At 35.7% G+C, this 22,732-nt stretch overlaps 1 protein-coding gene and 1 pseudogene across 1 annotated transcript in view; one reads left to right on the forward strand and one right to left on the reverse strand.

Annotated features, from left to right (window-relative positions):
• Positions 1–22,732, forward strand: part of REDIC1 (regulator of DNA class I crossover intermediates 1) — a 65,498-nt gene that overhangs the window by 35,422 nt on the left and 7,344 nt on the right. Inside the window, 1 exon segment of the mRNA XM_024750863.1 lies at positions 20,376–20,439. Coding sequence (XP_024606631.1) covers positions 20,376–20,439 — 64 coding nt within the window.
• LOC112403421 (60S ribosomal protein L18a pseudogene) lies at positions 657–1,166 on the reverse strand (annotated as a pseudogene).

The raw sequence follows: 22,732 nt of genomic DNA on the forward strand, positions 1-22,732 counted from the left end.
TCAGTAATATTAGATGCTATCCTGTTACTCCTTTAAATAACTCATATTTCCTAAATAAGAATAATATAGATATATCCTCTTAAAGAACGAATCATGAGCAGGTTAGAATCCTTAAAAAACAATCTCTACATCTATGGCAGCTTGAATGTGTCTAGAGCAAGTCAGAAAAGAAAATAAGCTCACTGGTAGAACCTGAAGGGTATCAGGTGCTATGAGTTCTTTAGGTAGAGCAGGCATCAGCTTTTAATTTGTGATGCCTAGACAGAGCTAAAGGCATAGTGGAACCCTGGCTAAAATCTTAAATTTTACAAGAGAGACCAAGGCAGGAGTCACAATAAGAGAGGAAGAAAAGGATTGGAGCAGTAGAGGAGCTGAGCTATACCTGCCTACTGGTTGGGAAACTTTGGGACAGGTAATTCCTACTGAGGCAGAATTAATGAAGAGATAGCAAACCAAACCCAAAAATCAAACCAAACAAAAACTCCTCTTGGATGGCAGATAGTAGGGTATGGGTAATTAGGGGTGTTCCAAGATCCTTTTGTTGGATGTGGAATGGAATAGGAAAGAAGAACATCTTGGAGGATATAATAATTTTTTTTTCCAGTTTTCCCAACGAGTTTTATTTGGGCAGACCTGGGGACAGGGAGGGCCTGCGTCTAAAAGAAGGTGTTGGGCCTCTTAGTGGTGAGGTGTGGCTTGTGCTGGCAACAGAGAACCCTGTAGGGCAGTGGGAACTTGATCTTGGAGTCATGGAACTGCTTGACTGCTGGTCGACAGCACTTGCTGGCTACAATCTCTTCTGTTTTTGTGATCTGGATAGAGTGGGCCCAGGCGCGGTGCCAGGTGCCCATGTCTTGGTAGCACTGGGTGACCGCACTGGCTGTGGTCAGGTCCCGGTACTCTCAGTGCTGCGGAAGTCATAACGCAGCCAGAAGCCAAAGTTCTTCACCCGCAGGGGAGATTTCTCCAACACCTGTCTGCAGTAGACAATTTCCCCTGAATACTCTCATCTTCTTCAGCTGAGACACAAAGTACCAGAAACAGGACTTGGCAACATGATTAGGTGCAAAGATGCACATGCAGTAGAGGGGAGACATGCCGCATTTGGAGGTCAGCAGGCAGTGCCCCACCACCCTGTACTCCGGAAGTGTGCCCGAGGCCTTCATGGTGTTCTATACGTGCTTGCTGCCACCCTCGAAAAGGAAACTACTTTATTATTTTTATGGAGGTATAACTGACATATAACAGTTATTTAAAGTGTACAACATAGTGATTTGATATGTGTACCCACTGTGAAAAGATCGCCACAATAAGTCTAGTTAACATGGATCACCACACAATTACAAATTCTTTTTCTTTGGATGAGAAATTTTAAGATATACTCTCTAGAAACTTTCAAATATAAAATACAGTATTATTAACTATAGTCGCCATCCTGTACGTTACATCACCAGGACTTATTTATTTTATAATTGTAAGTTTCTACATTTTTACCACCTTCACTAATTTTGCCCATACCCCACCCCCCGACTCTAGCAACCACTAATCTATTCTATTTATGATTTTTTTTCAGATTACATGTATAAGTGAGGTCATATGGTATTTTTCTTTCTCTGCCTGACATTTCATTTAGCATGGTGCCCTCAAGGTCCATCCATGTTGTTGCAGTTGGCAGGATTTCCTTACTTTTTATGGCTGAATAGTATTCCATTGTGTGTGTATATATAGATATATATATACCACATCTTCTTTATTCATCCATTGATGGACACATAGGTTGTTTCCATGTCTTGGCTATTGTAAATAATGTTTCAGTGGACATGGTGGTGAGGACAATATTTTTGAGTTAGTGTCTTCTTTTCCTCAGAAAAATACCAGAAGTGGAATTGCTGGATCATATGGTAGTTCTATTTTTAACTTTTTCTTCCAGTTTTATTGATATATAATTGACATACAGCATGTATGAGTTTAAGGTGTACATCATAATGATTTGACTTACATGCACCATGAAATTATTAGCACAATAAGTACAGTGAACATCCATCATCTCATACAGATACAAAATTAAAGAAATAGAAAAAAATTCCTTGTGATGAGAACTCAGGATTTACCCTATTTTTAATTTTTTTGAGGAAACCCCATTCTGTTTTTCGGTAACCCCATTCTGTTTTTCGGTAGCAGCTGAACAATTTACATTGCCACCAATAGTGCATCTGGGTTCCCTTTTCTCCACATCCTTGCCAAGGCTTGTTTTTGCTTATATTTTTGATGCTAGCTATTCTCACAGATGTGGTTTTGATTTGAATTTCCTTGATGATTCATTTTGTTAAGCATCTTTTTCTGTACCTGTTGGCTGCCTGTAGATCTTCTTTGGAAAAATGTCTGTTCAGGTTGTCTGCCCATTTTTTAGTGGGATTGTTGTTTTTTCACTTTGAGTTATATGAGTTATTTATATATTTTGGCTTATCAGATATATGATTTACAAATATTTTCAGATATAGGATATATCAGATATATGATTTACAAGTATTTTCTTCCATTCAGTAGGTTAGCTTTTCAATTTTTTGATGGCTTCCTCTTCTGTGAAAAGCTTTTCAGTTTGATGTAGTCCCACTTGTTTATATTTGCTTTAGTTGCCTTTGCTTTTGGTGTCAAATTCAGAAAATCATTGCCAAGATGGTTGTCAAAGATTTTGCCACTTGTGTATTTTTCTAGTAGTTTTTTGGTTTCAGGTCTTATATTCAAGTCTTTAATCCATTTTGAGTTAACTTTTATGTATGATATAAGATAATGGTCCATTTTTCATTCTTTTGTGTGTAGCTGTTCAGTTTTCCCAGCACCGTTTATTGAAAGGACTGTCCTTTCTCCATTGTATATTCCTGGCTCCTTTGTCATAAACTGATTGACCAAATATATATGGGTTTATTTCTGGGCTTTCTTTTCTGTTCCATTGGTCTGTGTGTCTGTTTTTATGTCAATATCATACTGTTTTTATGTCAATATCATACTGTTTTGATTACTATATCTTTAATATTGTTTGAGATTATGAAATATGATGCCTCCAGCTCTGTTCTTTTTTCTCAACATTGTCTTCACCATTTGGGTTTTGTTGTGGTTCCTTACCAATTTTATGATTTTTTTTTCTATTTCTGTGAAAAATATCATTGGAATTTTCACAGGGATTGCATTGAATATGCAGGTGACTCTGACTAGAATGGGCATTTTAACAATATTAATTATTCCAATTCATTATCATGGACTATCTTTCCATTTATTTGTGTCTTCAATTTCTTTTATTAATGTCCTATAGTTTTCAGCGTACAGGTATTTCACCTCTTTGGTTAAACTTATTTCTAGGTATTTTATTCTTTTTGATACAATTGTAAATAAGATTGTCTCCTTAATTTCTTATTCTGATAGTTCATTATTAGTGTATAGAAATGCAACTTATTTTGTATATGGTTATGTATCCTTTACCCGAATTTATTTATTGTACAGTTTTTTTGGCAACAGTGGAATCTTTAGCGTTTTCTATATATAATATTGTGTTATAAGCAGGTATAGACAATTTTAATTGTTCCTTTCAGTTTAGAATACTTTTTCTTTCTTTTTCTTGTCCATTGACTCTAGCAAATATTACCAATATTATGTTGAATAAAAGTGGTGAGAGTGGGCATCTTTCTCTTGTTCCTGATCTTGGAGAAAAAGCTTTCAGCTTTTCATCATTGAATGTGATATTAGCTGTAAGCTTGTCATACTTGGCCTTCATTATGTTGAGGTACATTCTCTTTATACCCTTTTGTTACAAATTTTTAGACATAGATGGATGTGAATTTTTGCAAGTGCTTTTTCTGCATTCATATCAATGATTGTATGATTTTTACCCTTCATTTTGTTAATATGGTATATCTCATTGACTGATTTGTGTTATGTTGAACCATCCTTATCCTTGGAATAAATCCTACTTGATCATGCTGTATGATTCTTTTAATGTATTGTTGAATTCAGTTTAATATTTTGTTGAGGATTTTTGAATCTATGTTCATCAGGGTTATTGGCCTGTAATTTTCTTTTCTCGTGTTCTTGTCTGGTTTTTGTATCAAGGTAATGCTGGTTTTATAAAAGGAGCTTTGAAGTGTTTCCTCATCTTCTGTTTTTTGGAAGAGTTTGAGAAGGATTTATATTAACTTTCTTTAAATATTTGGTAGAATTCATCAGTGAAGTCATTGGTCCTAGACTTGTTTGTTGGGAAGTATTTGATTACTGATTTGTTCTTCTTACTAATTATCAGTCTGTTCATATTTTCTATTTCTTCATGGATTAGTCTTGTAGGTTGTAGTTTCTAGGAATTTTCCATAAATTCTAGGTTGTCCACTTTGTTGGTGTTCAGAGTACTGTCTTATGATCACTTGTATTTCTGTGGTATCAGTTGTAGTGTCTCCTCTTTCGTTTATGGTTTTATTATTTGAGTCCTCTCTTTTTTTGTTGTTGTGTCTAAATAAGTTTGTTAATTTTGTTTTATCTTTTCAAGAAAGCAATTCTTAGTTTTATTTATCTTTTCTATTATCTTTTTATTTTCTATTTTATTTATTTCTGCTCTGAAATTTGTTATTTTATTTCATCTACTATGTGTAGGCTCAGTTCATTCTAATTCTAGTTCCTTGAGGTGTAAAGTTATTGTTTATTTGAGATCTTTTGTTTATTGATGTAGGCATTTATCACCATGAATTTCCCTTTTAGAACTGTTTTTGCTACATCCCTTAAGTCTTGTTATGTTGTTATTTCCATTTTCATTTGTCTCAAGATATTTTTTTCTCTTTTGATTTCTTCTTTAACCCATGGTTGTTCAGGAGCATTTTGTTTAATCTCCACATGTTTGAATTTTCCAGTTTTCCTCTTGTAATTGATTTGTAGTTTAATACCATTGTAGTTGGAAAACATGCTTGATATTATTTCAGTCTTTAAAAAGAATTTGAGACTTGTTTGTTTTTTGATATTGAGCTCCATGAGCTGTTTGTATATTTTGGAGATTAATCATTTGTCTGTTGTTTCATTTGCAAATATTTACTGCCATTCTGAGGGTTGTCATTTTGTCTTGTTTATGGTTTCCTTTGCCGTGCAAAAGCTTTTATGTTTAATTAGGTCCCATTTGTTTATTTTTATTTTCATTGCCCTAGGAGGTGGTTCAAAAAAGATCTTGCTGTGATTTATGTCAAAGAGCGTTTTTCCTATGCTTTCCTCTAAGAGTTTTATAGTGTCTGATCTTACATTTAGGTCTTTAATCTGTTTTGAGTTTATTTTTGTGTATGGTGTTAGGGAATGTTCTAATTTCATTCTTTTACATGTAGCTGTCCAGTTTTCCCAACACAACTAACTGAAGAGGCTGTCTTTTCTCCATTGTGTGTTCTTGCCTGCTTTGTCATAAATTAGGTGACTATATGTGCATGGGTTTATCTCTGGTCTTTCTATCCTTTGCCATTGATCTGTATTTCTGTTTTTGTGCTAGTACCATATTGTCTTGATTACTGTAGCTTTGTAATATAGTTTGAAGTCAGGGAGCCAAATTCCTCCAGCTTTGTTTTTCTTTCTCAAGATTGCTTTGGATATTCAGGGTCTTTTGTGTTTCCACATGAATTGTAAAATTTTTTGGTCTAATTCTGTGAAGAATGCCAATGATAATTTGATAGGGATTGCATTGAATCTGTAGGTTGCTTTGGGTAGTATAGTCATTTTCACAGTATTGAGTCTTCCAATCCAAGAACATGGTATATTTCTCCATCTGTTTATGTCATCTTTGATTTCTTTCATCAGTGTTTTATAGTTTTCTATAAAGTGTAGTTTTTATAGTTTTCTAAGCCTTTCACCTCCTGATGTAGGGTTTTATGTTTTTCTTTTTTTAATAAATTGATTGATTGATTTTTGGATGCATTGGGTCTTTGTTGCTGTGCGTGAGCTTTCTCTAGTTGCAGAGAGTGGGGGCTACTCTTCGTTGAGGTGTGCAGGCTTCTCATTATGGTGGGTTCTCTTGTTGTGGAGCATGGGCTATAGGTGCACAGGCTTCAGTAGTTGTGGCACATGGGCTCAGTAGTTGTGGCTCACAGGCTTTGTTGCTCTGCAGCATGTAGGATCTTCCTGGAGCAGGGCTCGAACCTATGTCCCCTGCATTGGCAGGTGGATTCTTAACCACTGTACCACCAGGGAAGTCTCCCTTAGGTAGGTTTATTCCTAGGTATTTGATTCGTTTTGTTGCAATGTTAAGTGGGATTGTTCCCTTAATTTCTCTTTCTGATTTTTCATTGCTAGTGTATAGGAAAGCAAGAGATTTCTGTGCATTTATTTTATATCCTGCAACCTTACCAAATTCATTGATCAGTTCTAGTAGTTTTCCGGTGGCATCTTTAGGATTTTCTATGTATAGTATCTTATCATCTGCAAACAGTGAAAATTTTACTTCTTCTTTTCCAATTTGTATTCCTTTAATTTCTTTTTCTTCTCTGATTGCCGTGGCTAGGACTTCCAAAACTATGTTGAATAAGAATGGTGATATTGGACATCCTTGTCTTGTTCCTGATCTTAGTGGAAACACTTACAGTTGTTTACCATTGAGTATGATGTTTGCTGTGGGTTTGTCATGTATGGCCTGTATTATGTTGGGATAGGTTCTGTCTATGCCCACTTTTTGGAGAGTTTTTATCATAACTTGGTGTTGAATTTTGTCAAAAGATTTTTATGCATCTATTGAGATGATCATATGTTTTTTTTTAATTTGTTAATATGGTGTATCAAATTTGTTGATTTGCATATATTGAAGAATCCCTGGGATAAATCCCACTTGATGTGGTGTATGATCCTTTTAATATGTTGTTGGATTCTGTTTGCTAGTATTTTGTTCAGGATTTTTGCATCTATGTTCATCAGTCATATTGGTCTATAATATTTTGTGTGTGATATCTTTTTTTTTTTTGCGGTACATGGGCCTCTCACTGTTGTGGCCTCTCCCATTATGGAACACAGGCTCCAGACACGCAGGCTCAGTGGCCATGGCTCACGGGCCTAGCTGCTCTGTGGCATGTGGGATCTTCCCGGACTGGGGCACAAACCTGTGTCCCCTGCATTAGCAGGCAGACTCTCAACCACTGTGCCACCAGGGAAGCCCTGTGATATCTTTTTCTGATTTTGGTATCAGGGTGATGGTGGCTTTGTAGAATGAATTTGGGGGTGTTCTCCCTCTGCAATATTTTGGAAGAGTTTGAGAAAGATAGGTGTTACGTTTTCTCTAAATGTTTGATAGAATTCGCCTGTGAAGCCATCTGGTCCTGGACTTCTGTTTGTTGGAAGATTTTTAATTACAGTTTAAATTTCATTACTTGTGATACTTTCTGTTTATACTTTCTAATTCTTCCATGTTCAGTCTTGGAAAATTATAGCTTTCCAAGAATTTGTCCATTTCTTTGTGACTGTCCATTTTATTGGCATATAGTTGTTTGTAGTAGTCTCTTATAATCCTTTGTAGTTTTGTGGTGTTGGTTGTGATTTCTCTTTTTCATTTCTAATTTTATTGATTTGCGACCTCTCCCTTTTTCTCTTGATGAGTCTAGCCAAGGGTTCAATTTTGTTTATCTTCTCAAAGAACGAGCTTTAGTTTTATTGATCTTTGCTGATGTTTTCTTCGTTTCTATTTCATTTATTTCTGCTCTGATCTTTATGATTTCTTTCCTTATACTGTCTTGGGTTTTTTTTGTTCTTCTTTCTCTAGTTGCTTTAGGTGTAGGGTAGATTGTTTATTTGAGATTTTTCTTGTTTCTTGAGGTGAAATTGAATTGCTATAAACTTCCCTCTCAGAACTTCTTTTGCTGCATTTCAGAGGTTTTGGGGGGTATGTATTTTCATTTGTTTCTGTGTATTTTTAAATTTCTTCTTTGATTTTTCAGTGATATCTTGGTTATTTCATACTGCACTGTTTAGCCTCCATGTATTTGTGTTTTTTATAGTCTTTTTCCTGTAATTGATTTCCAGTCTCATAGCATTGTGGTCAGAAAAGATGCTTGATACAATTTCAATTTTCTTAAATTTTCTGAGGCTTGATTTGTGACCCAAGATGTGATCTATTCTGGAGAATGTTCCGTTTTCACTTGGGAAGAAAGTGTATTCTACCACTTTTGGGTGGAATGTTCTATAAATAATAATTAAACCTATCTGGTTTATTGTGTCATTTAAACCTGTGTTTCCGTATTTATTTTCTCTTTGGATGATCTGTCTATTGGTGTAAGTGGGGTGTTAAAGTCCCCTACTATTATTGTATTACTGTCGATTTCCCCTTTCATGGTCGTTAGCGTTTGCCTTCTGTATTGTGGTGCTCCTTTGTTGGGTACATAAACATTTATAATTGTTATATCTTTTTCTTGGATTGATCTCTTGATCATTAGGTAATGTCCTTCCTTATCTCTTGTAACATTCTTTATTTTAAAGTCTATTTTATCTGATATGAGTATTGCTACTCCAGTTTTCTTTTGATTTCCATTTGCATGGAATATCTATTTCCATCCCTTCATTTTCAGTCATTATGTGTCCCTCGTTCTGAAGTGCAGACAGTATGGGTCTTGTTTTTGTATCCATTCAGCCAGTCTGTATCTTTTGGTTGGGACATTTAATCCATTTACATTCAAGGTTATTATCGATATGTATGTTCCTATTACCATTTTCTTAATTGTTTTGGGTTTGTTTTTGTGGGTCTTTTTCTTCTCTTGTGTTTCCCACCTAGAGAAGTTTCTTTAACATTTGTTGTTAAATGGTTTGGTGGTGCTGAATTCTATTAGCTTTTTCTTGTCCTAAAAGCTTTTGACTTCTCCATTGAATCTGAATGAGATCCTTGCTGGGTAGATTAATATTGGTTGTAGGTTATTCTTTTTCATCACTTTAAGTATATCCTGCCACTCCCTCTGGGCTGCAGAGTTTCTGCTAAAAAATCAGCTGATAACCTTATGGGGACTCCTTTGTATGTTATTTTTTGTTTTTCCCTTGCTGCTTTTAATATTTTTTTCCTTGAATTTAATTTTTGTTAGATTGATTAATATGTGTCTTAATGTGTTTGCCCTAGGGTGTATCCTTTATGGAACTCTCTGTGCTTCCTGGACTTGGGTGACTATTTCCTTTCCCATATTAGGGAAGTTTTCCACCATAAGCTCTTCAAATATTTTCTCAGACCCTTTGTTTTTCTCTTCTTCTTCTGGGACCCCTATATCAAATGTTGGTGTGTTTAGTGTTGCCCCAGAGGTCTCTGAGATTGTCTTCAATTCTTTTCATTCTTTTTTCGTTATTCTGCTCCTTGGCAGTTATTTCCACCATTTTGTCTTCCAGCTCACTTATTTCTTCTTCTGCCTTGGTTATTCATTTCTTCCAGTGTATTTTTCATTTCAATTATTGTGTTTGCTCATCTCTTTTTGTTTGTTTTTCTAGATCTTTGTTAAACATTTTTTGTGTTTTCTCAATCCATGCCCCCATTCTATTTCTGAGATTCTGGATCATCTTTACTATCATTACTTTGAATTATTTTTCAGGTAGATTCCCTATTTTCTCTTCATTTATTGGTCCTGTAAGTTTTTACCTTGCTCCTTCATCTGTGACATATTTTTTTGCCATCTCATTTTTTTTTTCTTTATGGGTGGGATTGTGTTCCTATCTTAGTGGTTGTTTGGCCTGAGGCTTCCAACAGTGGAGTGTGTAGGCTGTTGAGTAGAGCTAAGTCTTGGTGCAGAGATGAGGACCTCTGGAAGACCTCACTCCAATGAATATTCCCTGGGGTCTGAGGTTCTCTGTTAGTCCAGTGGTTTGGACTCAGAGCTCCCATCACAGGAGCTTCAGCCCAACCCCTGACTAGTGAACCAAGATCCTTTTAGAGGAATGATATGCATCCAAATTTTAAGCCTCTCTGTCCAGAAGTTCCTTAACTTCAGTCAAGTTCTTTAATCTGGAGAACCACTTGCCAGGCGCTTCCCAGACCCCCTCTCTGTGACCACCAAACTTCTTTTTCCTCCAGACCCTTTAAACTGCCTCTAGGTATTTTTCTGATTTCCTCTTTCCATTGGTTGTTTAGTAGGATATTGTTTAGCCTCTATGTGTTTGTGTTTTTTTACAGTTTTTTTCTTTTAGTTGATTTCTAATCTCATAGTGCTGTGGTCAGAAAAGATGCTTGATATGATTTCAATTTTCTTAAATTTCCCGAGACTCACTTTGTGGCCCAGTGATCAGTTCTGGAGAATGTTTCATGTGCACTTGAGAGGAATGTGTATTCTTCTGCTTTTGGATGGGATGCTCTGTAAATATCACTTAAGTCCACCTGGTCTAATGTGTCATTTAAGGCCTGTGTTTCCTTATTGATTTTCTGTCTGAATGATCTGTCCACTGATGAAATTGGGGTGTTAAAGTCTCCCACTAATATTGTGTTCCTGTTGATTTCTCCCTTTATGGCTGTTAATATTTGTTTTATATATTGAGGTGCTTTTATTTGGGTGCATATATATTTATAATTGTTATATCTTCTTCTTGGATTGTTCCCTTGATCATTATGTAATGTCTTTCTTTGTCTCTTGTAAAGTCTTTATTTTAAAGTGTATTTTGTCTGATATGAGTATTGTGACTCCAGCTTTCTTTCGATTTTCATTTGCATGGAACACTTTTTCCATCCCCTAATTTTCAGTCTGTATGTGTCCCTAGATCTGAAGTGGGTCTCTTGTAGACAGAAGATATATGGGTCTTGTTTTCGTATCCGTTCAGCCAGTCTCTGTCTTTTGGATGGAGCAATTAATCTGTTTACATTTAAAGTAATTATTGATATATATGTATTTATTGCCATTTTGTTAATTGTTTTGTGTTTGTTTTTATTGGTCTTTTTTCTCCCCTTCCTCTTTCATTCTCTTCTCTTGTGATTTGATGACTAACTTTAGTGTTGTGTTTGCATTGCTTATTCTGCTTTATGTGTGTATCTATTGTAGATTTTCAGTTTGCAGTTACCATGGGGTTTTGATATAGCAGTCTATATATAAGCAAGATTGTTTTAAGTTCCTTGTCTTTTCATTTCAAATGCCTTTCCAATATCCTGCATTTGTGCTCTCCTCTTCTCACAATTGCTGGTTTTGATACCATATTTTGTACGGATGATTTCCTACATTTACTGTTTGTTTGCCTTTACCAGTGAGCTTTTCCATTAGTAATTTTCCCATTTTTAGTTGTGGCTTTTTCTTTTCTGCTTAGAGAAGTTCCTTTAGCATTTGTTGCAAAGCTCATCTGGTGGTGCTGAATTCTCTTAGCTTTTGCTTCTCTGTAAAGCTTTTGATTTCTCCATTGAATCTCAATTAAAGCCTTGCTCAGTAGAGTATTCTTGGTTGTAGGTTTTTCCCTTTCATCACTTTAATATATTGTGCCACTCCCTTCTCGCCTGCAGAATTTCTGCTGAGAAATCAGCTGTTAACCTTATGGGAGTTCCCTTCTATGTGTTGCTTTTCCCTTGTTGCCTTTAGTATTTTTTTCTTTATCTTTAATTTTTGTCAATTTGATTACTGTGTGTCTCGGCATGTTTCTCCTTGGGTTTATCCTGCCCAGGACTCTCTGTGCTTCCTGGACTTGGGTGGCTATTTCCTTTCCCATGTTATAGAAGTTTTCGACTATAATCTCTTCAAATATTTTCTTGGGTCCTTTCTCTCTCTCTTCTCCTTCTGGGACCCCTGTAATGCAAATGTTGGTGCATTTAATGTTGTCCCAGAGATCTCTTTGGCAGTCTTCATTTCTTCTCATTCTTTATTCTGTTCTGCAGCAGTGATTTCCACCATTCTGTCTTCCAAGTCACTTATACGTTCTTCTGCCTCAGTTATTCTGCTATTGATTCCTTCTAGTCCATTTTTCACTTCAGTTATTGTATTGTTCATCTCTGTTTGTTTGTTCTTAATTCTTCCAAGTCTTTGTTAAACATTTCTTGAACCTTCTCAATCCTTGCCTCCATTCTTTTTCCAGCATCTTGGATCATCTTCACTATCAGTATTCTGAATTCTTTTTCCAGCAGATTGCCTATCTCCACTTCTCTTAGTTGTTCTTCTGGGGTTTTATCTTGTTCCTTCATCTGGGAGGTATTCCTCTGCCTTCTCATTTTGTCTAACTTTCTGTGATTGTGGTTTCTGTTCCACAGGCTGCAGGATTGTAGTTCTTGCTTCTGTCTGTCCTCTGGTGGTTAAGGGTGTGTAAGAGGTTGTGCAGGTTTCCTGATAAAGGGACTCCACTGGTGAGTGGAGCTTGGTCTTGCCCATCTGGTGGGCAGGACCATGCTCAAGAAAACTTTAAGCAGCCTGTCTGCTGATGGGTGGGGCTGTGTTCCTGCCCTGTTTGTTGTTTGGCCTGGGGCACCCAAAACTTTTGGGTGGGGCTAATGGCAGCCTCTGGGAGGGCTTACACTAAATGAATACTCCCTAGAACTGCCACTGCCAGTGTCTTTGTCCCCACAGTGAGCCACAGCCACTCCCCACCTCTGCAGGATACCCTCCAATATTAGCAGGTAGGTCTGGCTGTGTCTTTTATGAGGTCACTGCTTTTTTTCCCCTGGGTTCTGTTCCACACAGAACCTCCTGTTCCCCCTTCAAGAGTGGAGTCTCTGTTTCCTCCAGTCCCATGTTTTCTGTGATCAAACCCCATAGGCTTTCAAAGCCAGATTCCCTGGGGGCTCCTCCTCCCATTGCTGGACCCCCAGGCTGGAAAGATGGACATGGAGCTCAGGACTTTCACTCCTGCAAGAGGGCCTCTGTGGCACAATTGCTCTCCAGTCCATGGGTCACCCACCTGGCTGGTATGGTGTTTGATCTTATCGTGATTGTGCCCCTCCTAACATCTCATTGTGGCTTCTTCTTTGTCTTAGGTTGTAGGGTATCTTTTTTGGTAGGTTCTAGCATTTTTCTGTCCATGGTTGTTCAGCAATTAGTTGTGATTTTGGTGTTTCTGTAAGAAAGGATGAGTCCACATTCTTCTACTTCACCATCTTGAGCCCAAGATAAAAGCTCTACATTTTTATTTCCCTCCCCCATTTTGTTTTTGATGTCACATCTTACTTCTTCTTATCTTGTTTATCTATCAACAAGTTACTGTAGTTGTTATTTTTACTACTTTTATCCTTTAACTTTCATACTAGTTTTATAAGTGATTAACCACCCTTACAACATTAGATTATTCTAAATTTTACATATTTACCTTTACCAGTGAGATTTATACCTCCACATATTTTCCTGTTGCTAATTACTGTTATTTTGTTTTGTCTTAAAGAAGTTATTTTAACATTTCTTTTAAGGCCAGTCTAGTGGTGAAAAACTCCTTTAGTTTTTGCCTTTCTGGAAAACTCTTTATCTCTTCTTCTAATCTAAAGAACAAATTTGCCAGGTAGAGTATTGTTGGTTGGTAGTTTTTTTTTTCTTCCTGCAATTTGAATATATTGTGCCACTCCTTTCTGGATTGCAAAGTTTATGCTGAAAAACCTGCTGATAGTCTTATGAGGGTTCCCTTATACTTAACAAGTTGTTTTTCTCTTGTTGCTTTTAAGACTGTCTCCTTGTTTTTAACTTTTGATAAGTTAATTATAATGTGTCCTGGTGAGAGTCTATTTGGATTCATCTTATTTGGAACTTTATTGTCTTCTTGGATCTGGATCTGTGCTGTGCCCTGGGGGAATAACTGGTTAAGAATTCTTTCTCCATTTGTTATAGTGCTATAGGACCTACGAATTAAGACCCATTGGCTGCCAGAGCAAGGCAGACAAGGGGTGGAAACCGCAAAAACTGGGGCACAGATGTGTGTACAGGCTCATCTCTGGGAGCAAGGCAGAGGGAGCACATGAAGATAGTGCCTAGACTCTGAGGTCTCTGGAGAGGATTACAGTCTGCTCTTAGATATGAGTTTAATTAGAAGCCTTCTGTTCAGGTCACATCTATGAAGATAAACTAATAGGCTTCTTTCACAGAAAGATTGGGTATGTCAGTGGGCTACCTCTGCTCTAGGCCCTGGGTAGTAGTCTTGTGGAGCTTGTGCAAACACTTTGAGAACTGTTTCTCAGTTTGCTATAGGCTTGCAGATCTCATAGACAAAGGCTTCACTGGCTTTCAAATCTTGATGTTTGGGAGGCTCATCTCTCAGTTGCAGGTCTTAGAAGTTCAGGAACCAAATATAAGGTTCCAACCATTAGTTCTTCATGGAGAAACTTGTAGTAAGTTCCTTCCTGATTGTGGGTTGCTGCATCTGGAGTGGGGTTTATGGTGTCTCAGTGTAATCTGAGATTGAGTCTCAGCCTGTCCTACCTGCTTCAATGTAGGTTTTTTCTAATTTGGCCAATGTGTGGGAGGCTCTTGGCTAGTTGGGGTTTTTTGGGGGGAGGGGAGGTTCTTTTAGAAGAAATTGTTCTGTGTGTAGCTGTAGATTCAGTGTGTCCATGGGAGAAGGTGAATTTAGGATCCCTCTACATTGCCATCTTTAACTGCAACTTATTTAATTTTAAAATAGTAGAGGAATACAGTTTAAATATGATTGTTTAAAATGGGAGGAAAATCACTAGAAAAATGGAGGCACATGGAAGAACTTCAGAATGCAAAACGGTGGGGATGTCACACTAGGAAACCTGATCAAGGTGGGAAAAAATGAGAACACTGCTACATAAACAATAAATGTAAAATGTAAGGAATGAATCCTGCTTAGCAATATATTAAATTTTATTAGAGGGCTGGTGTTTCTTATCAAGATTAGAGGAATATCAAATTGAGGAGACTAATATCTCTACATATTTTTCAAGAAAAATGTAGAACATAATAATAAAGGTTGAAAATAAAAAGATAGCAAAAGATATGTATATAAAGAAAATATATAGTATTAGGGACAGTATAAATGCAATAAATGCCCATTAGAGAAGAGAAGAAGAGGATATAAAAGTTATTGATCCATACCAATTATGAAATCCTGCTGAGCAGGCATTGTGAAGGCTTGCTGAACCTAGAGAATGGGGGAAATTCCTTGAATAATTCAGTTTTATTTTTTTCTATTTGGGCTGCTCTTTTTCTGTTTTTCTCTGTCAAAAGATATGAAGTTGGCATTGCAGTATATGTCTACCTTGGGGTCTATGTAGCTTTCTCAGCTTGTGGGTTCCTGGTACAAGTTTGAGACTTGAATGTTTTAAGGATTGAGCCTACAATACTTTTTTTTTTGTACAGCAGGTTCTTATTAGTCATCTGTTTTATACACATCAGTGTATACATGTCAATTCCAATCTCCCAATTCATCACACCACCACCACCACCCCCCGCTACTTTCCCCTCTTGGTGTCCATACGTTTGTTCTCTACGTCTGTGTCTAAATTTCTGTCCTGCAAACCGGTTCATCTGTACCATTTTTCTAGGTTCCACATATATGCGTTAATATACAATATTTGTTTTTCTCTTTCTGACTTACTTCACTCTGTATGACAGTCTCTAGATTCATCCACATCTCTACAAATGACCCAATACTCAAGACCTCTTTGGCTCTTCGGGGTCTTTTATGTCTCCATACAAATTTTAAGATTTTTTGCTCTAGTTCTGTAAAAAATGCCATTGGTAATTTGATAAGGATTGCATTGAATCTATAGATTGCTTTGGGTATTGATTCTTCCAATCCAAGAACATGGTATATCTCTCCATCTATTGGTATTATCTTTAATTTCTTTAATTTCTTTCAACAGTGTCTTATAGTATTCTGCATACAGGTCTTTTGTCTCCTTAGGTAGGTTTATTCCTAGGTATTTTATTCTTTTTGTTGCAATGGTAAATGGGAGTGCTTCCTTAATTTCTCTTTCAGATTTTTCATCATTAGTGTATAGGAATGCAAGAAATTTCTGTGCATTAATTTTGTATCCTGCAACTTTACCAAATTCATTGATTAGCTTTAGGAGTTTTCTGGTGGCATCTTTTGGATTCTTTATGTATAGTATCATGTCATCTGCAAACAGTGGCAGCTTTACTTCTTTTCCAAGTTGTATTCCTTTTAATTTCTTTTTCTTCTCTGATTGCCGTGCCTAGGACTTCCAAAACTATATTGAATAGTGGTGAGAGTGGACATCCTTGTCTTGTTCCTGATCTTAGAGGAAATGCTTTCAGTTTTTCACAGTTGGGAATGATGTTTTCTGTGGGTTTGTTTTCTGATTTGGATTCCTTTTCTTCTCTGATTGCTGTGGCTAAAACTTCCAAAACTACGTTGAATAATAGTGGTGAGACTGGGCAACCTTGTCTTTTTCCTGATCTTAGAAGAAATGGTTTCAGTTTTTCACCATTGAGAACAATGTTGGCTGTGAGTTTGTCATATATGGCCTTTATTATGTTGAGGTAGGTTCCCTCTAGGCCCACTTTCTGGAGAGTTTTTATCATAAATGGGTATTGAATTTTGTCAAAAGCTCTTTCTGCATCTACTGAGATGATCATATGGTTTTTATTCTTCAATTTGTTAATATGGTATATCACATTGATTGATTTGCATATATTGAAGAATTCTTGCAGCCCTGGGATAAATCCCACTTGATCATGGTGCATGATCCTTTTAATGTGTTGTTGGATTCTGTTTGCTAGTATTTTTTGAAGATTTTTGCGTCTATATTCACCAATGATATTGGTCTGTAATTTTCTTTTTTTGTAGCATCTTTCTCTGGTTTTGGTATCAGGGTGATGGTGGCCTCATAGAATGAGTTCGGGACTGTTCCTTCCTCTGCAATTTTTTGGAAGAGTTTGAGATGGATGTGTGTTAGCTCTTCTCTAAATGTTTGATAGAATTCACCTGTGAAGCCATCTACTCCTGGGCTTTGGTTTATTGGAAGATTTTTAATCACCATTTCAATTTCATTACTTGTGATTGGTCTGTTCATATTTTCTATTTCTTGGTTCAGTCTTGGAAGGTTATACCTTTCTAAGAATTTGTCCATTTCTTCCAGGTTGTCCATTTTATTGGCATAGGGTTGCTTGTAGTAGTCTCTTAGGATGTTTTGTATTTCTGCAGTGTCTGTTCTAACTTCTCCTTTTTCATTTCTAATTTTATTGATTTGAGTCCTCTCCCCCTTTTTCTTGATGAGTCTGGCTAATGGTTTATCAAATTTATCTTCTCAAAGAACCACATTTTAGTTTTATTGATCTTTGCTATTGTTTTGTTTCTATTTTATTTATTTCTGCTCTGATCTTTATGACTTCTTTCCTTCTGCTAACTTTGGGTTTTGATTGTTCTTCTTTCTCTAGTTCCTTTAGGTGTAAGGTTAGATTGTTTATTTGAGTTGTTTCTTGAGGTAGGCTTGTATAGCTATAAACTTCCCCCTTAGAACTGCTTTTACTGCATCCCATGGGTTTTGGGTCGTTGTGTTTTCATTGTCATTTGTCTCTAGGTATTTTTTGATTTCTTCTTTGACTTCTTCAGTGATCTCTTGGTTATTTAGTAATGTGTTGTTTAGCCTCCATGTGTTTGTGGTTTTTATGGTTTTTTTCCCTGTAATTGATTTCTAATCTCATAGCATTGTGGTCAGAAAAGATACTTGATATGCTTTCAATTTTCTTAAATTACTGAGGCTTGATTTGTGACCCAAGATGTGATCTATCCTGGAGAATGTTCTGTGCACACTTGAGAAGAAAGTGTAATCTGCTGTTTGGGGATGGAATGTCCTAGAAATATCAATTAAATCCATCTGGTCTATTGTTCATGTAAAGCTTGTGTTTCCTTTTTAATTTTCTCTTTGGATGATCTGTCCATTGGTGTAAGTGTGGTGTTAAAGTCCCCCACTATTACTGTTACTGTCAATTTCATCTTTCATAGTTGTTAGCAGTTGCCTTATGTATTGAGGTGGTCCCATGATGGGTGCCTATATATTTATAATTGTTATATCTTCTTCTTGGATGGATCCCTTGATCTTTATGTAGTGACTTCCTTGTCTCTTGTAACATTCTTTAAAGTCTATTTTGTCTGATATGAGTATTGCTACTCCCGCTTTCTTTTGATTTCCATTTGCAGGGAATATCTTTTTCCATCCTCTCAGTTTCAGTCTGAATGTGTCCCTAGGTCTGAAGTGGGTCTCTTTTAGACAGCATATCTAAACCTCAAAACCTGTTTTGAGGTTCTTGTATTTGTATCCATTCAGTGAGCCTGTGTTTTTTGGTTGGAGCATTTAATCCATTCACGTTTAAGGTAATTATCAATATGTATGTTCCTATGACCATTTTCTTAATTGTTTTGGGTTTCTTTTTGTAGGTCCTTTTCTTCTCTTGTGTTTTCCACTTAGAGAAGTTCCTTTAGCATTTGTTGTAGAGCTGGTTTGGTGTTGCTGAATTCTCTTAGCTTTTGCTTGTCTGTAAAGCTTTTGATTTCTCCATCGAATCTGAATGAGGTCCTTGCCGGTTAGAGTAATCTTGGTTGTAGGTTCTTTCCTTTCATCACTTTAAGTATATGATGCCACTCCCTTCTGGCTTGTAGAGTTTCTGCTGAGAAATCAGCTGTTAACCTTATGGGAGCTCCCTTGTATATTATTTGTCCTTTTTCCCTTGCTGCTTTCAGTACTTTTTCATTGTCTTTAATTTTTGCCAATTTCATTACTATGTGTCTTGGTGTGTTTCTCCTTGGGTTTTTCCTGTATGGGACTCTCTGCACTTCCTGGACTTGGCTGGCTATTTCCTTTCCCATGTTAGGGAAGTTTTTGACTATAATCTCTTCAAATATTTTCTCGGGTCCTTTCTCTCTCTCTTCTCCTTCTGGGACCCCTATAATGTGAATGTTGTTGAGTTTAATGTTGTCCCAGAGTTCTCTTAGGCTGTCTTCATTTCTTTTCATTCTTTTTTCTTTATTCTGTTCCTCAGCAGTGAATTCCACCATTCTATCTTCCAAGTCACTTATCCTTTCTTCTGCCTCAGTTATTCTGCTATTGATTCCTTCTAGTGTATTTTTCATTTCAGTTATTGTATTGTTCATCTCTGTTTGTTCTTTAATTCTTCTAGATCTTTGTTAAACATTTCTTGCATCTTCTCGATCTTTGCCTTCATTCTTTTTCCGAGCTCATGGATCATCTTCACTATCATTATTCTGAATTCTTTTTCTGTAAGGTTGCCTATCTCCACTTCATTTAGTTGTTTTTCTGGGGTTTTATCTTGTTCCTTCATCTGGTATATAGCCCTCTGCCTTTTCATCTTGTCTATCTTTCTGTGAATGTGGTTTTTGTTCCACAGGCTGCAGGATTGTAGTTCTTCTTGCTTCTGCTGTCTGCCCTCTGAACATACAATACTTTTTAAATGGTTGAATAACGGGGTTAGAGAAGAGGTTCTGCTCTATAAAGTTATTCAGGACCCCTGGCTGCTAGGGACTCTGCTGTCTTTTAACTGGTAGCTTTCCATGTTTGCACTGTATGTTGATATCAGAGGGAAAAGGAAGTGGAAGATTATGGAGAAAATTTTTATAGACCAAGACTGGTAGTGTTCTGCACCATATTTGCCAATGATCAGAACTTAAATCACTTGTTCAAACCAACTGCAAGGGAGGCTAGGAAATGTAGTTTAGCTGTATGCCTAAGAGGAAGGGGAAACAGGTTTGACTGAGCAGCCAGACAGTTTCTCTTTTATACTACCTATGTATCTAAAAAACTGTATCCCACCAACAGAGAATATTTAGTTTCTATGAATCCATGGTACATTTTAAAACATAATTCATATATAATAATAAGCCATAAAGAAACTCTAAGATATTTATCTATGGAGAGATTCATAGCCACATTCTCTAGTAAAAAATCATTAAAGTAGTAATCACCAGCAACAACAAAAGGTGTTTAACCTCCCTTACCTTCTTGGAAATTAAGAAACACTGTGGGTTTAACAATGAAAAAGAAAAAAATCAAAAGAAAATGCAAATTACATAGAAATTGATGAAAATCAAAGCCAGTGGTGTGTTATACAGAAAATTTTTACCTCTAAGAGCTTTTATTATTTAGAAAATCTGAAAGTAAATGAACTGATATCCAACTTAAGAAATTAGAAATAGAATAACAGAATAGATCTTCAAATTGCTTTAATATCTTTGTCTTTTTTCAACTACATTTGCTAAGGTTACCTGAAGCCTTTCTTTTTTGTCAATAATTTATTTCTTGGTAAATGTCTATTCTGTTGCTTGCTGTTTCTAAACCAATTTATATTTTATTTCATTTTATTGTTCATCACAGGCACATTTTTCTTTGTGATTTTAAAATCATCTGAGTTGAATTAAAGTAATATGAAAGAAGAATGCTATAAGATGAGTTGGTGTGGTTAAAAGGAACTATAAGTAGTTATTATTTTATATTCTTTGGAGTTGTTAAATTTTTGTTTTTCTTCTAGATTCTGATGGAAGAAGGAGGAATGTGTTCTTTAAAAGACGGGATAACATCTACTAAGAAAACCTGTCAGTATAACTATAAATGAATTTTATTCTTTAAAAAAACAACATTTTAACAGAAATTAGTTAAATTTTAAGGTTTTTTTAGAATTTTGCCAGCAAATATATTTTATAAGTATCTTAGAATATATTAATAGTGCAATTGGGTCTTTAAAATTAATTTTGTCTTCTATAAAATGTTATACATGATGAGGATATATATGTACAACTTACTGAATAATAAACAGATACCTTTGTACTTAGTTTGTATAGTAGTTTAAGAAATAATACATAATCAGTACTTTTGAATATTTTTTTCAATTGCATTTCCTATCTTGCCCCCTAGTGGTAACTCTTTTCCTGAATTTGTTTTTTGTGATAGCACATATAGACTTTTCCAATTGCTTGCTTTTGAGCTTTCTGCAGCAAATTGAGGCAAACTCTATACATTTTTCTGAAACTTACTTTTTGTTCACCCAGTAATATGTTTTGAGGTTCAATCACCCTGACACTTGTGACTCTAATACAGTTCATCATTTGTTTTCTCCTATATAGCCTTCTATTGTGTGAATGTAGCACAATCTATGTATGCATCTTCTGACAAAGATTATTTGAGTTGTTTTTAATATTTTGCTATGATAAACAATGCTACTTTGACAAATTTTGACATTTCTCCTGGCACACATGTATAAATGTTTCTTCTAGGATATAATTCTAGAAGTAGAATTGGCTAGTTCATATGATATGCACTCTTCTAGGTAATGCAAAATTGTTTTCCAAAGTAGATGTGCCTGTTTAAACTCCTGGTTTAAACACTAGCAATAGGTAAAGAATCTTAGCTGTTACTTATTCTCACTAACACTGGATCAGCTTTTTATCATTGTTGGCAATGTGATATCTCACTGCAATTTCAATTTTTATTTCCCATTGTTGATTAGGCTCATTGGCCACCCCTATTTCATCTGTGAAATGTCTTTCATGTCTATTGTCCATGTTTCTTTTAGGAAGTTTGGCTTTCTTTATGGGATGTGTCTTTTGTATATCTATGTCCTTTATACCTTTTATATATCCTAGATTCAGATTGCTTGTAGACCCCTGTGTAGCAGATATTTCATATTTGAGTAGCAGATATTTCATATTTGAATGGTCTTTTTATTCTATATTGTCTTTTTGTTGACAACACTTTCTGGCACTTTTTAGATATTTTGCGGTTGAATGATTCTTCAGCATATCTAGTCTGTTGGGATACCTAGAAATCTTTATGGACTTTTTCCTTTTTTACTTAATTTAATTTTTTTAATATGTAAAACATTAATTTGGTTTCTATCCCTCTCCTGTCTGCCCTATTTCCTTCTGCCTCATATGAGTAGCTATTTTTTGTTGGCTTACTGTTTATCATTCCAGTGGACTTTTTTCTAAATAAAGCCTGATGTGTATAAATGCACATATATGTGTGTCTTAGTTCCCTGTTCTTTGCATTCTAAATAGGATATTTTATTTAATACAATATATTTTATAGATGAATTAAATGGATTTATTTAATAAATTTTCTGTAGATTTCCTCGTAGTAGTACTGGACATTTATTCATCCTTTATTTATGCCCATTTAGTAATCCATTATGTGGATGATCTATAGTTTACTTAGTCAGTGCCCTGTTGGTGGATATTTAGGTTGTTTCAAGTATCTTTCTTACAAACAATGTGCAGTGAACAACTTTGAGCACATATTTCTTAATTGTGGAGGTACATTTTCAGGGTAATTTCTAGAAGTGGGATTGCTGAATCAAAGAGGAGATACACTGTGGGGTGTTTTTTTTGATAGTTATTGCCAAAATTTGATTTTGATAGAAATTTCCAAATTCCCCATTGCATCATTTTGTAATCCTACCAGAAATGTGCTTTTGATTCCACAGCCTCACCAACAGGGATTGTGGTCAAACTTAGGAATTTTTGTGAATCTTATAAAGATATATAGAAAGAAGTTTCAGTTTGCACTTCTTTTTATATGAGTGCAGTCGAGCATCGTTTAAAAACGTGTAATGGCTATCTGTGATTTTTTTTCTGTGAACTCTCCATTCATGTCCTTAGGCCCATTGAGGTTTTACATCTTTTTCTTGATATTTAAGAGCTCTTTATATATTAATATTAAAGAGGTTTAGGTCTTTGTAATGCGTCACAAATATTTTCTGCTAGTTTATTAATTTTTGATTTGTTTTATCTGTTTTTACTTTGTTTATGGTGTCTGCTGCTTTGCAAAAGGCTTAACATTTTTTATGTAGCTAATATTATCAATCTTTTCTTTTATACCTTTGGATTTAAT

The sequence above is a fragment of the Neophocaena asiaeorientalis genome, unplaced genomic scaffold (genome assembly GCF_003031525.2).
Source record: "Neophocaena asiaeorientalis asiaeorientalis breed wild unplaced genomic scaffold, Neophocaena_asiaeorientalis_V1.1 scaffold641, whole genome shotgun sequence".
Taxonomy (NCBI): Eukaryota; Metazoa; Chordata; class Mammalia; order Artiodactyla; family Phocoenidae; genus Neophocaena; species Neophocaena asiaeorientalis.